The sequence below is a fragment of the Ictalurus furcatus genome, chromosome 4 (genome assembly GCF_023375685.1).
Source record: "Ictalurus furcatus strain D&B chromosome 4, Billie_1.0, whole genome shotgun sequence".
NCBI lineage: Eukaryota > Metazoa > Chordata > Actinopteri > Siluriformes > Ictaluridae > Ictalurus > Ictalurus furcatus.
This window is the reverse complement of record NC_071258.1, coordinates 13,042,501-13,055,798: the sequence shown is the minus strand read 5'-3', so window position 1 is coordinate 13,055,798 and position 13,298 is coordinate 13,042,501. Positions and strand designations below refer to the sequence as shown.

Here is a 13,298-nt window from a genome sequence, read left to right as displayed (position 1 = left end):
GAGTAATGTGGAGTATTGTTGCTGTTCTGTTTCTGTTTTCAGTGGGGGTCCTCTGTGTACCTGTGCTACAAAAAGTCTTTGGCCAAAACAAACACTCTTGCATTCAAAGCAGGTTTGTAGCACAAAATGTACTCAAATCACATATTGTGTTTAGCGGTAGTTTAGCACCAGATGGGAAAGAAACTTTTTTATGATTAGTAAGCATCAGTCAAAAACAGCGCAGTGCAGCAGTCTGATATTATCTTTTCAGAGAGATGGGGTGGTGTACATGATTATAAGTCATACTCTATCAGGGCGAGGGGGATATGAAATCATCATACAGCTGTTTTTTGCTGGATCATGTCCTGCTCAAGGGGATATTGTTATTGTGTTATAGTTGGACGACGCAGTGTAGTAGAATGGGAATCAGTTTCTAGTTCCAACCCATTGGTTCTAATAATCCTTCCACATGCAAGACAATACTAAGAACTTATGGCGTGTGTGGCATTGATCATTTGTGCTAGGGGAAGCAGACTTTTTGTTAGAAGTGCTGAGAGTGATTTGTGTTTTTCGGCTGTTTTAGGCCTATTGTCACGGTACCCAGAAGAGGACTATGAATCGTTCCCTTTGCCCGAGTCAGTGCCCCTCTTCTGTCTGCCAATGGGAGCATCCATAGAGTGCTGGCCCTCTCAAACGAAATACTCTCTCCCTGTGTTCTCGACATTTGTTCTCACTGGAGCATCTGGAGAGAAGGTGAATGCAAAATGTATAAAACTACACTTACACGTAGGCTAATAATATTATCAAAATAAATCTGACAAATATTACAAGAGAAACTGTGTAAGGAAATTCAATTAATGAATTCCTCAGTCAAAGGTATTTGTAAATTAAGCTTTAAAACTGTAGAATTTATCCTATTAATCATGGAACTGCTTTTTTCAGAGCACACAAAGAAGTTCCTTGATTTATGCCTTATCACCAAAATATACCTCAAAACATTACATAATTGTGTACTGCATATTGGCTCATGCATGTCTCATCTGTATAATTTAACAACTGCCTTACACTTCCTTAATGAGTGAGATTCAAGTAAATGGATTTATTGTTCTTTTCTCAGTACAGTGAAACTTTAAAGATTATTGTCCATCACACACATGCTACAGATGATGTGCATCACTATTGGGTTGAAAAGCTTATGAGTTTTCTGGTAATAATGTATGTACCAATCTCTGTTTGGGCTAGCAGAGTGAATTTGGAGCAGTGACTACTTCAGTGTACTCCCTTTGCTCCCTCTGCAAGCACAGTAATCGCCAGCCTATTCATGTAGCTCCATTCTGTAATTTATTAATTTAGGTAGTGACTTCAACGAGACAAAACTACCCCAATATTGGTAGTTTCATCCATCCATCCACCTTCTATACCGCTTAATCCTTTTCAGGGTCACAGGGAGCATCGGGCACGAGGCGGGGTACACCCTGGACAGGATGCCAATCCATCGCAGGGCACAATCACTTACACATTCACACACCCATTCATACACTACGGACACTTTGGACATGCCAGTCAGCCTACCATGCATGTCTTTGGACAGGGGAGGAAACCGGAGTACCCGGAGGAAACTCCCGCATGCAAACTCCGCACACACCCTGACCCTGGACGTGTGAGGCAAACATGCTAACCACTAAGCCACCGTGCGCCCTATTGGTAGTTTCAGTGAATAGTTAGAAGTGCTGACTCCAAGATTTGAATTTTCATGCTTTGAATATGTTTTCGGAGTCAGTCTCAGAAATAGATTCCTTCATCTCATGCACTTGATTAATTTGATTAGATGAGCGGCCCAGTAGAGAGAGCTGTGCTGTTTACTTTTTTATGATCACAGTTTGGTACTCTTAATTGATGAGCATGTCTTGCACGTCTAGGTTTATGGTGCAGCGATACAGTTTTATGAGGTGTACCCAGAAGAGCGTCTGACTGATAGACAGCGCACACAGCTAGGCCTACAAGCCAGTGGACTGAAGGCTGAGGACTCCATGACGGTCCACACCAACAAGAGCATCTGCCTTCTTTCTCGTTGGCCCTTTTTTGATGCTTTCCGCACTTTCCTAACCTTCCTCTACCGCTACTCTATTTCTGGGCCTCACACATTGCCCATTGAGAAGTGAGTACCTTGCCGAATCTCTCCATATTTGGGCTATTTCTTTTTCATTTGTTACAGTTTTAGATGTTGATTATGAATCTTGATATAATTAACATAATTAGGGGTCAAGCACAGAAGGTGCTGGAACCCTATTGTTTTTGTTGTTGTTGTTGTTGTTATTGTTATTATTATTATTATTATTATTATTCTACACTGGAAATCAATAACAGCCCCTAGAACTGTATGGTAAAAAGTTGTGAAATTTGGTACATATATTCGGCATAGTGCCAATAGTCATTACACCAATTTTGGACTCTGCCCCTCAATGCATCTGGCCTTACCATTGGGTCAAATTTCAAGGTACATTTTTGCTTATAGCTTTTGAAATAGGAACACAATTCTTTTTCCATATTAATCCATAGTGCATGATTTCAACGTCCTCTAATCTCAGTAAAAGTTATCAGAGGGTTTTTTGATGCTCAAATACTTCGTCTGTAACACACAAATTAATTTGACGGTGAAGCTGCAAAACCGGCAGAAACTATCTCTGAACAACAGCTAGATGTCTTCATAACATGAGGGTACTTAATGGGACAGCACCCCCAGGGGCCCCAAAAATTTTCATGTCATTGAGCACTAGAATTAAATTCATAATTCTGGTGTCATCTGATTTCTGAGTAATGTCAATGCAAAAATTTTCCATCCACATTAAAAAAAAATTTTTGGACAAAACAGGAAATTTGGCTATATCTCAGCAATGCTTTGACGTTTTCGCACCAAATTTGCCATGCACCTCAAGAATGAGTTCTTAAGAGACCCTGTTAAATTTTATCTAATTTGACTGCTACTTGTCATTATAAAAAGGGAAAACATTTTTTTCTGGTGAGGTAAAGGTCAGGTAATATATATATATATATATATATATATATATATATATGTATGTGTGTGTGTGTGTGTGTGTGTGTGTGTGTGTGTGTCCAGCCATACCAAAATTGTAAATTTAAAGTAACAATACAACTCCTATAGCAATGAATAATCTCAATGTTTACAAGCACTACAAAGATTTTTGTCTGTAAATTTATTTAAAAAGTGCTCATAACTCTTCAACTGCTTGACCTAAAATTGTAATGTCTTTGTCATGTTATTCCTTGGAGACTGCTGCTTTAAAGTCATGTATTGCTTTTGAAAGCTGCAATGTAATATGGCAGACATTAACGGTGAAATAACAAACAAACAAAAATTTCGGGTCATTTCTCTGCAGTGCTTATTTTATTGACACAAAAATTGAAAGCTATGTGGAGGACCATGTCCTGGGGGAGGACAAAACATTGGTGTTATTTGACAATGTAATGCTTGACCCCTGTAATGCAATGTAATGCTTGACCCCACAGTTGCTGCTTGCAGCTATATTTATCATTCTATTTCTCTTTATTACAGGCATATCTCTCATTTTATGCACAAAGTTCCTTTCCCATCTTCTCAAAGACCACGCATTTTGGTCCAGGTGAGTTTGAATTGGACTTTTACAAGATGCTTCCTGACTTTTATTCCATGTTTGTATACATCTACATTTTTGTAGGAGAGGTGGTTAATCTGGCATCAGAAATGCTTAAATAGGGATCTGTGTTTTTGTTCCATAGTTATCTCCACATGATAGTCTCATGCTGAGCCAGCCTGTCTCTTCTCCTCTGCCTCTGAGGTAGGTCACACACCCACTGTCTACTATGGCCATCAGAATGGATTTTACTAATTGAATTAAAATAATCCTACTGGGATGCAGGATTTCTTAATCATTTTGAAATGTGCATGAAAAACTGTTTCCTGACATAATGTTTGTATGTGAATGTGTCCTTCCCCTTTTGTGTTTTCGCTCAGTGGTGGAAGTCTGTCGACACTGCTGCTAAACCTGGGTCCTAAAAACGCAGTGACTCTGCTGGTTCTGGCTGTGACCGAACACAAGATTCTGGTTCATTCCCTGCGGCCAGCTGTGCTAACCAGTGTTACCGAGGCACTGGTGTCAGTGAGTGCTGCCTGCAAGGCTTCTTACATTTTAACTTATGATTAAAAATCTGTTGGCTTTTACCTTCATATATACTGAATTGAATTGTGTTGCCTGCAGATGATCTTTCCTTTCCACTGGCCATGCCCATATATTCCCCTGTGCCCGCTGGCGCTGGCCGATGTGCTCAGCGCTCCATGCCCCTTCATAGTTGGTGTGGACTCACGCTATTTTGACCTGTATGAGCCACCGGCCGATATCAGTTGCGTGGACCTGGACACCAACACCATCTCGCAGTGAGTGACCTTTTGACATGTGCATAGTTTTGAAGCCCTCGGGAAGCTTCTCTTAAAGAATGACCTGTGAAACTCAACTGACCTCTTCAGCTCTTCCATATAAATACCAATTCTATTTCCCCCCTCATAATATTACATTTGCTGGCTTTCATTTATGACAGGGATTTCTTGAGGAGATCCTTAATAATGATAATGCCAGAAGCTATACTTTTCCTGCTGGGCATTACATTAATGTTGAATGAGCAGCATTCTGTAAAAGATAAGACACCCAGTCGCACATCTGGTAACCACATGCTCCTGTTTGTCAGCCAGGTGGAGAGTGCTGAAGAGTTTATGGAGGTCATGGTGGTCATGTAGCTGTCAGATGTATTTCTTAACTCTGCTGTCTGCAGGCTTGGCTCTGTCTCCTCTTTTCTGCACTGTTTACCTGTTTTTCCTCCCTTTAATGAAAAACTTGTGTGTTTGTGGTTTCAGCAAAGAAGATCGCCGAGCCCTGACATGGAAGATCCTGCCAAGGAAAGCCTGCAAACGTCTGATCAATACCCTCAGCAGTCTCCATCAGCAGCTGGTGCAGGGTGAGTCTGGAGTCAGTATGGTGTCAGCAGAGTGGAATTCTCACTTTTTCCTCTTCACTGAGTCTCCATTCAAGACTCATTTAACACACTTCACTGCACTAGAAAGGCCTGTCTGAGTGGTTGTAGCAGGTTATGCCATGTCATATTTCAAGTGTCCCTGAATCATTTTATGAATCATCCATCTTTTTATTAACGGTAGACAGAAGAAAATAAGATAACAGTACTGGGCTTTGAGAATTTTTGAGTTTTAGAGACAGAGTTCAGTATTTGCCACCGACAGAGTCAATATCTGAATGTCTGTTTAGCCTTGTGATGTTATCTAGGTGCTGATTGATAGTTCTGTTAAGGGTATTAAACTTGATTTACGGTATGTAAAGTATAATATATGTCCTTTAATATGTGCTCTAGATAAACCATGCTATAATGACCTTAAAGACTCCAGTAAAAACAATAAATCTTTACATATTTGTAATGTTATTTGACTCTTTAGTTTTAAAGGGAACTCATTGCAGTCCTGATATGAATGGTCTAAGGAGTAAATCATGCCTTTTATGTTTAAAACATGTAAATGTTCAAAGCTACTATATCATCTTCATCAGACCAAATGATACTTACATTATCACAAAACAGTAAAATGTATTTTCGGATCAGATAGAAAAGGAGCCTATTTGATTAGTGTACATTTATTGCAGATTATTTGCTGAGTCGTGAGGAAGGTCAGATAGATTCGTCCATGAGTGAGAGGGACCCTGGCAGTGGGAAGAGTCTCCAGTCGCTGGAGCTAGAGATCCAAGAAGCCTTCCTGCGCTTCATGGCAGCCATCTTAAAGGGTTACCGCTCCTACTTACTTCCCATCACTCAGGCTCCCTCAGAAAAAGCGACTGATGCTAGCTCTCTCTTTGATCTGCAAGGTAAGTTTCTCATCCAAATATTTAATTAGATTTAGTTAAACACACCACACTTCGGATCAGATTGAAGCTGATAACAGATGTGCTGTGTATTAGGGATGAAACGGTTACCGTTTCACGATAAACCACGATAAAATTCCCCAACGGTTAGTATTACCGTGTCACATTTCATTGTTATTAAAATCGTGCAAGGTTATCGTGATTTTTAAAACTCGCGGTAAATGCTGTCCACACACACCCAGCATGAGTCTGACACAGTATGCAAAAATTTATTTGAGTGTGAAAACAGACGCTACAATTAAAAACCGAACGCGACTGCTCAATTCAGCATTAGCCAAATGAGTCAGAGTCGCAGAACAGATCAGCAGGAGTCAGGTTTCATTTATCACGTGACGAAGCTGAGGCGAGCTGACTGACAAGACGATGGCGGAAGATTTGGTTTAATATAAGCGAGTTCGTCATTGTACTGTTTTGTTGTTATGTTTTTCATTAAGAATAATAATGAACCCACCGTTCAAGCAATTGCTGCTAATTCAAAAGCAAAAGTGAAATGCGCACGGCGAGGGGGAAAAGAGAGAAAAGCACCAGCTACGTGCCAAAGCCCCTTTTCACAGCGACTTTCTTCTGGCAAGCTCTGCAGACAGGGTTACCGTCTTCTGTTAAGTTTCCCTCAGCACATCCAAAATATGAATACACTTCGGATTTGGTCCTCTTGGAAGGTTGGAAATTTTCCCGAGCGCCGTCACTGCCTTCCGCCATGTTCTCTAACTGAACGAAATGATTTTTAATACTATAAAAAAGCAAAACGAAAGTGGGGGCGGTGCCGCAGTTGGCAAGTGATGTAATCAGTGTGCGGCTGAACCTGTTAAAACCTGTTTAAATGATTTCAGTGTGTGTATCAGTACTTTTTGTACATTTTCAACTAGGGATGCACCGAAATGAAAGTTCTTGGCCGAAGCCGAAACCGAATATAATGAAAAACTAAGCCGAAGGCTGAATACCGAACACGTTTTTTCGCGGTTTTTTTTCCATTTATTTGACCATTTTTCACCATTGCATAAATTAAATAGTCAAAATGTGCTTTTTACTATTTTGTCTTGCTTTTCAAAGAAAAAAATCAATTACAAAAACTACAATTTCAAAATATTTATTTAGCACTGAACATTTTTTTTTTTTCATTCCAGCAGGCATAGGCTACCAACAAGGCACAATATAACTTTAAATAAATAAATGAGTAAAATAAAAATATTTTTATGTGGTCATCTTTGAGCCCCCCTTGAATAGCCTATGTTAGGCCTATAACTGACTGCTGAAAGAATGTAACACTCTGTAGCCTACAACAAAAAAGTGCATTAAAAGGTGCATTGACAAGAGTGTAAAAAATGGTTGTATTCGGTTCTATATGCTGATTATCTTGGGGATATATACCGCTCGCATCCCTGTACACCTCGCGGAGTATTATAGTAGATATAGTATTATAGTAGATATAGTATAGTTAGATATGTTGTTAATGTTATGTTCCCTTAAATAAATACGTCTTTACCTGCTTCCGTATTCTACTCCCTTACGTCTCGCAACGTGACAGAATACTCCGGAACAGAAACAATTAAACGCACGTGTCCACAGTAAACAATGTCACGGTTGTCAACATCCGAAGAACATGCGCTTGTGCACGTAGCACGCGCCCCCTCATCGCTCCGAGCTCGCTGCTGGAAGTGGAGGTCATGAAATTCGCGCATCTCACTCTGGTTGCTAGGCTATTTGGCGCGTCAAACACGTCATTGTTCTGTCAAATATATTCGGCCTTTTCACTTATCCGGCCAAACACCGAAAAAAAATTTTTCAAAGCTTTTTTTGCTATTTTCGGCTGAATAATTTCGGTTGCCGAACATTCAGTGCATCCCTATTTTCAACACATTTTAACAATACTGTGATAATACTGATAACCATGATATTTTCGGTCACGATAATCATGATATGAAATTTTCATACCGTTACATCTCTACTGTGGATTGGAAGGAAAACCCACAGCAAAAAAAAGAAAAGAAAAGAAACGGTGCAGACAGCCATAATAGTGTCAACACTGCGGGAATTTCAATGTTCAAAAACAATGAATCTTAATTCCAGAGTTTTGTTTATTGCTGGGAAAGCCCACTGCAGTTTATTGAGAGAACTCTTGAGCTCTCCAGCTGGCCTGAATGTTGAAATCTGGAACAAGTCAGGCCTGAAACAAGACTGTTGACTATGCAGCCCTCTCTGAAAGTATTGGAACAGCAAGGCCAATTCAGTTGTTTTCACTATATATTGAAGACATTGGGGTTTGAGTTAAAAAGCTTCAGCTTTCTTTCCTCATATTTCCATCTAGATGTGTTAAACAACTTAAAACATTTTGTTTGAACGAACCATATTTTCAAGTGATCAAAAAATATTGGAACACGTGACTGATGGGTGTTTATTGCTGCCTAGGTGAACCCTATTCAACTGATTGTTTAAAGAATTAATACCTCTGACTATCTACTCTTGGTTTGAGCACTAGGTTTCGCCTGTGAAGGCTGCATTTGTTGTTAAAAAGGTTAACCCAACATGAAGACTAGAGACCTGTCTTTAGGAGAAAAGCAAGCCATTTTGAAGCTGAGAAAACAGGGGAAATCAATCAGAGATAGTGCACAAGCATTAGGCGTAGCCAATACAACAATTTGGAATGTCCTGAAAAAGAAAGAAATCATTGGTGTACTAACAACCAGACATCGACCAGACAGCTTGGCCAAGGAAAACAATAGCGGTTGATCACAGAAACATTGTGAGAGCTGTGAAGAAAAATCCCAACACAACAGGTAGTGACATCACTAACAACTTTCATAGAGCAGGGGTGAAGGTAGTAGAATACACCATTTGAAAAAGACTTCAAGTGCTGAAATATCATCATACTACATGATGCAGACCACTCATGGGCAGTAAGAATCTGAAAGCCAAATTGGAATTCGTAAAGAAATACAGAGATGAGACACACAAGTTCTGGAACCAAGATTAACCTCTACTAAAGTGATGGAAAGGCCAAAGTGTTGAGAAAGCAAGGATCTTCTCATGATCCAAAACATAGAAGCTCATCAGTCAAGCATGGTGGAGGTAGTGTCATGGATTGCATGGCTGCTTCTAAAACAGGCTCACTAATCTTTATTTTATGGTGTAACTCACGATTGCAGCAGCAGAATGAAACATTCTGTCTGCCAATTTACAGAGAATCTAATTGGGAGGAACTTCATCATACTGCAAGACAATTATCCAAAACACACTGCCAACTCAACGTTCATCAGATGGAAAAAGTGGAAGGTTTTAGCCTGCCTTGTTAATTACCAGACCTTAACCCATTTGAGCAGCATTTCACCTCCTGAAGAGGAGACTGAAGGGAGAAACCCCTCAAAACAAACAATAACTGACAGACGCTGAAATACAAGCCTGGAAAAGCAACACACACACACAAAAAATGCAACCGTTTGGTGATGTCAGTGGGTGATGCAGGTATTATAAGCAAGGGATATGCAACCAAATATTAAGTGTTATTCAATTTAATTTACTTTAAGACTATCTGTTCCTATCCTTTTGCTCACATACAAATTCTGGTGGTCTACCACTAAAGGTGCCATGTTTTAAATTATGTAACACAGCTAGATGTAAATGTCAGGAAATGAGAGCTGAAATTCTGATCTATCGTCTTGTGTTCATCTTCTGATCTCAATCCCAAATGTCTTCATATGTCTAAAGAATAGAGTTGGCCTTACTGTTCAGATACTTCCAGAGGGGACTGTATGTGTATATATACAGTTGAGTGCATAAGTTTCTGCACAAAAAGGGAAAATGTTTACAATTATGTGTAAAAACAACGTTCAAAATTAAATGCTGCAGGTCTTGTAACAAGACAACAATCTACGACATAGGACAACATCAGGTTTTGCTATGAGCATCTTGGTCTCCACACCATTTTTAAAGCATTTATGAACTCTCACAGGTGTAAATATGAGGATTAATGGTTCCTGTTTTCTGCAGGGTTTTTGAAGAGCCGTGATCGCTCCCATCAGAAGTTTTACTTCCTCATGACCAAGACTCAGATGTTCATTCGCTTTATCGAGGAGTGCTCCTTTGTCAGTGATAAGGATGCAAGCTTGGCATTTTTTGATGACTGTGTAGACAAGGTAGAAATTTTTATCTTTTACTTTTTGCATTTTTTTTTAAAGGTTCCAAAAAATGTCCTACTTTGGTGGATAAAAATGGCCTAGATTTTAGCCAGCTACACTTTTGCTTCAATAAAGTGTTTTAAAGAAAATTTTATACCACATTCCAGGCATTATGCCAAGTGAAGATCTAAAACAAAATCACTAAACCGAATACATAATGATTTGCAAAAACAACAAGGTTATAAGCTCCTCAGGAATTATGACAATTAGGCCAGTAAATTCAGAGCAATATTCTCTGTTACATGCTTGATTTTTCTTCTTTCTCTAACCACTCTGCCCACTCCTTTGTGCTATTTTTCTTCCTCTCTCTTTGATCTAACCCCTGCATTTATTGCTTGCTTGGAAAGCTCTTTGGCACAGAAAAGGGAGGAAAGGTAAGCAGCTAGATTTTGTAACCTTTCATAAAGATAAAAAAAAGTGTTCTTTTATAGAATTCGTCTTTTGTTTGTTTAGATTGGAGTTTTTTTTTTTTTTTTATTTAGAGATTAGTAATAAGAAGAAGAATATCGCATATTCGGCTGTATTCTTTACTGAATCTGTTCATCAACACAGATTAACTTTTAGTCTGTGTATGTTATTTGTGTATGACCTTGTGCTGAAGGCATGTGTTATTAAAATACAATTAGAGTGCAACACATAACAGATGCACGTCTGCATTACTGCCAAGACTCAGAATCTGTCAGGACACACCTCATATGCTCTGTCGTCTCCACCCATTTCTCCTGAACACGGCTACATGTAGAGATTAAATGACGTGTTGTGCATTACCAAAGTTTCTCTCATGGAAAACACAGCATTTTCAAGGTTTATTAATTTCTGCATTAATAAGTGCATGAGATGTGCTATACAACTCGTGCTTCACTGTGAATGAGGAATGAGTTGTTTTTCCTCTCGTTCTCTGTCATCCAATAAAGAGCTGGTGGTGGCTCCGCTCCAGATCATACTGTTCATTAGAGCCATAAACAGTGGAAGTCATTGCCTGCCATGTCTCGTCCTTCGCCATTTAAAGCCTGCCAAGGACAGTGATTTAGCGGGGCACTGATAATGGAAGTGACCGTGTGAGCTGATTTTAAAGTGGGCCAAATGCGGCTCGAAAACATTGTCTGGGTTTGAGCAGAGAACGGAATGCTAGCTGCGCACGATTTCAAGCGAGCCACAGAGGTGGAATCCAGATTCCTTGGGCTTGTAGAGCCCAGCACATTGAAACACTTCTGCTAAGGCTCAAGTCGATGCCATGATGACCTCCTAAGAAAGTGTAGTGGTTCAGTAATCATTTCTGTTCTGCAAGCAAACTCAATCAGTGCTATTGGGCGTCAGCTATTCCTGCCAAGAAACAATTCTTAGTGTTGTTTCCTCTCTATCGAAACCTTAGTAACTGATTTTTCTCCCACTAATTGACAGAATGCTTCAACTCTCTTTCTGTGGGTGTTATTCCTAGATGGATGTAGGGCAGTGCTTTATGTATGGTGGGGTCTGTTTGGTCATGCAGACAGAGAAGTCTGGAAGCTAAATGTGCCACAGCTACTGGCTAGTCTGCTGCCAGTGCACTGCAATGTAATGTGTCTGTACACCCTGAGCGACAGTGTTTAGTCCAGGTCACTGCACTCAGGGGTGTGTGTGTGTGTGTGTCTCTGTGTGTGTTAGATGGTAGAGGCTAGGAGGAGTTTGGTTTCTTGGTGCAGAGGTGAAATAAGTCAGTGTTTATCCAGTTTAGCCAGTAGATTATCAAGTCTTGTGTTTGATACTCTATCATTCAGCTCTCAGACTGCAGGAAGTCTCTTGTTGGGCCATTGTGTTGTTTTTGTGTGTTTATGGTTAGTTTATAATGAGTATGCTTCAATCTCAGGTGGACAGTGAGAGGCCGGAAGACACCAGGCTTATTGAGCTGGACAAATCACATCGCAGTGAGCACACAGTGTTCATCACACCTCCAGAGCTTCCTCCTGTGCCTGAGGGAGAGGAGCCCTCCATGCTTTATAGGTAACACACACACACACACACACACACACAGAAAAAAGGCATACATGCACAGCATTACAAAACAAAAGAGTCATGACAAGCTCTTCTTAGCAACAGAAAAAGCTCTCTGCAATCCTCCGCTATTCCCCGGAGGATGTAAAGCCCACATTAAAAATCTCCCTGAATTCCAACATCTATAAATCTCCTCATGCACCATCCAGAATTATAGACTCCTATCAGAGCATGTGATCAAATTTACAGCTTTAGAGCTTTAGCTATTAATGTGCTGTTTTTCAGCCTCCCATTTCCAGCTTATGCATATTCAGTTTGAAAAATTTCTCAATCACTGTGGCAAATGCCACATGTTTTGCAATTATTCTGTGTTTGCGTGGTGCACTTGTGCATACAGTACGTGCCAGGAATTTGGAGCCAGAATAATTGAAAAACAAAAGCTCTTCTGCTCTGCTGCATTGCAAATAGCATTCACCAACCAAATCTAACAAACCTATTTGAATCTATGTAGGACAAATGGATGAAAGTGCTGCAGTGTTGATGGATAACCTATATGTGTTGTGTAGCTATAGCGGCTTTCCCGTGCTGAATGCTGAACTCTGTGAACCCCAGGAGGGCCCCGGCACCCCTATGGCAACTTCAAACTCTAGACACACCAGCCCTGGGAGCCCATCCGCCATTTTCCGCCGCTCCAAACAGGTGTGTGTCGCCTATCCATTTCCGTGTCCAGATGAAAGAGCATGGCTACTGCTGCTCTTTCTTTTTAACTTCCACTCACCCAGTCACTCTCTCTCTCTCTCTCTCTCTCTCTCTCTCTCTCTCTCTCTCTCTCTCTGATCCTATTCCTTTTATCAGGAGATAAAATCAGCTCAGCGCATGGCCAAGACATACTCGTCCATACCCCACATGTGGTCCAAGTGTCTGCTGCGCCACTGCCATGGCCTGTGGTTCATCTGCCTGCCAGGCTATGTAGCAGCGTGCCACTCTAAGGTGCGGGCACTCCGAGCTGCCTACGATGTCCTGAGGATGATGCAGGACAAGAAGCTGCAGCCACCTGACGAGGTAAACACCAAAAATAAACACAGATGTTTCTGTCATAAATTGTTGCTTGGCCAAGCATTTGTTTATTCTTATAATTATAAAGGCAGTTACACATTAATAAATATAACCTCTATAATGCAAATGTGCCAGACTTGGCTAA

General features: G+C 40.4%; 1 protein-coding gene across 1 annotated transcript in view; it reads left to right on the top strand.

Annotated features, from left to right (window-relative positions):
- The window catches only part of dennd4a (DENN/MADD domain containing 4A), a 31,985-nt gene that overhangs the window by 6,620 nt on the left and 12,067 nt on the right, over positions 1 to 13,298 (top strand). The window contains exons 4-16 of the mRNA XM_053623039.1: positions 43 to 112; positions 563 to 732; positions 1,899 to 2,137; positions 3,554 to 3,620; positions 3,757 to 3,815; positions 3,992 to 4,136; positions 4,236 to 4,411; positions 4,886 to 4,986; positions 5,679 to 5,897; positions 9,939 to 10,084; positions 11,973 to 12,106; positions 12,664 to 12,796; positions 12,953 to 13,159. Coding sequence (XP_053479014.1) covers positions 43 to 112; positions 563 to 732; positions 1,899 to 2,137; positions 3,554 to 3,620; positions 3,757 to 3,815; positions 3,992 to 4,136; positions 4,236 to 4,411; positions 4,886 to 4,986; positions 5,679 to 5,897; positions 9,939 to 10,084; positions 11,973 to 12,106; positions 12,664 to 12,796; positions 12,953 to 13,159 — 1,866 coding nt within the window. The remainder of the gene's footprint in view (positions 1 to 42; positions 113 to 562; positions 733 to 1,898; positions 2,138 to 3,553; positions 3,621 to 3,756; positions 3,816 to 3,991; positions 4,137 to 4,235; positions 4,412 to 4,885; positions 4,987 to 5,678; positions 5,898 to 9,938; positions 10,085 to 11,972; positions 12,107 to 12,663; positions 12,797 to 12,952; positions 13,160 to 13,298) is intronic.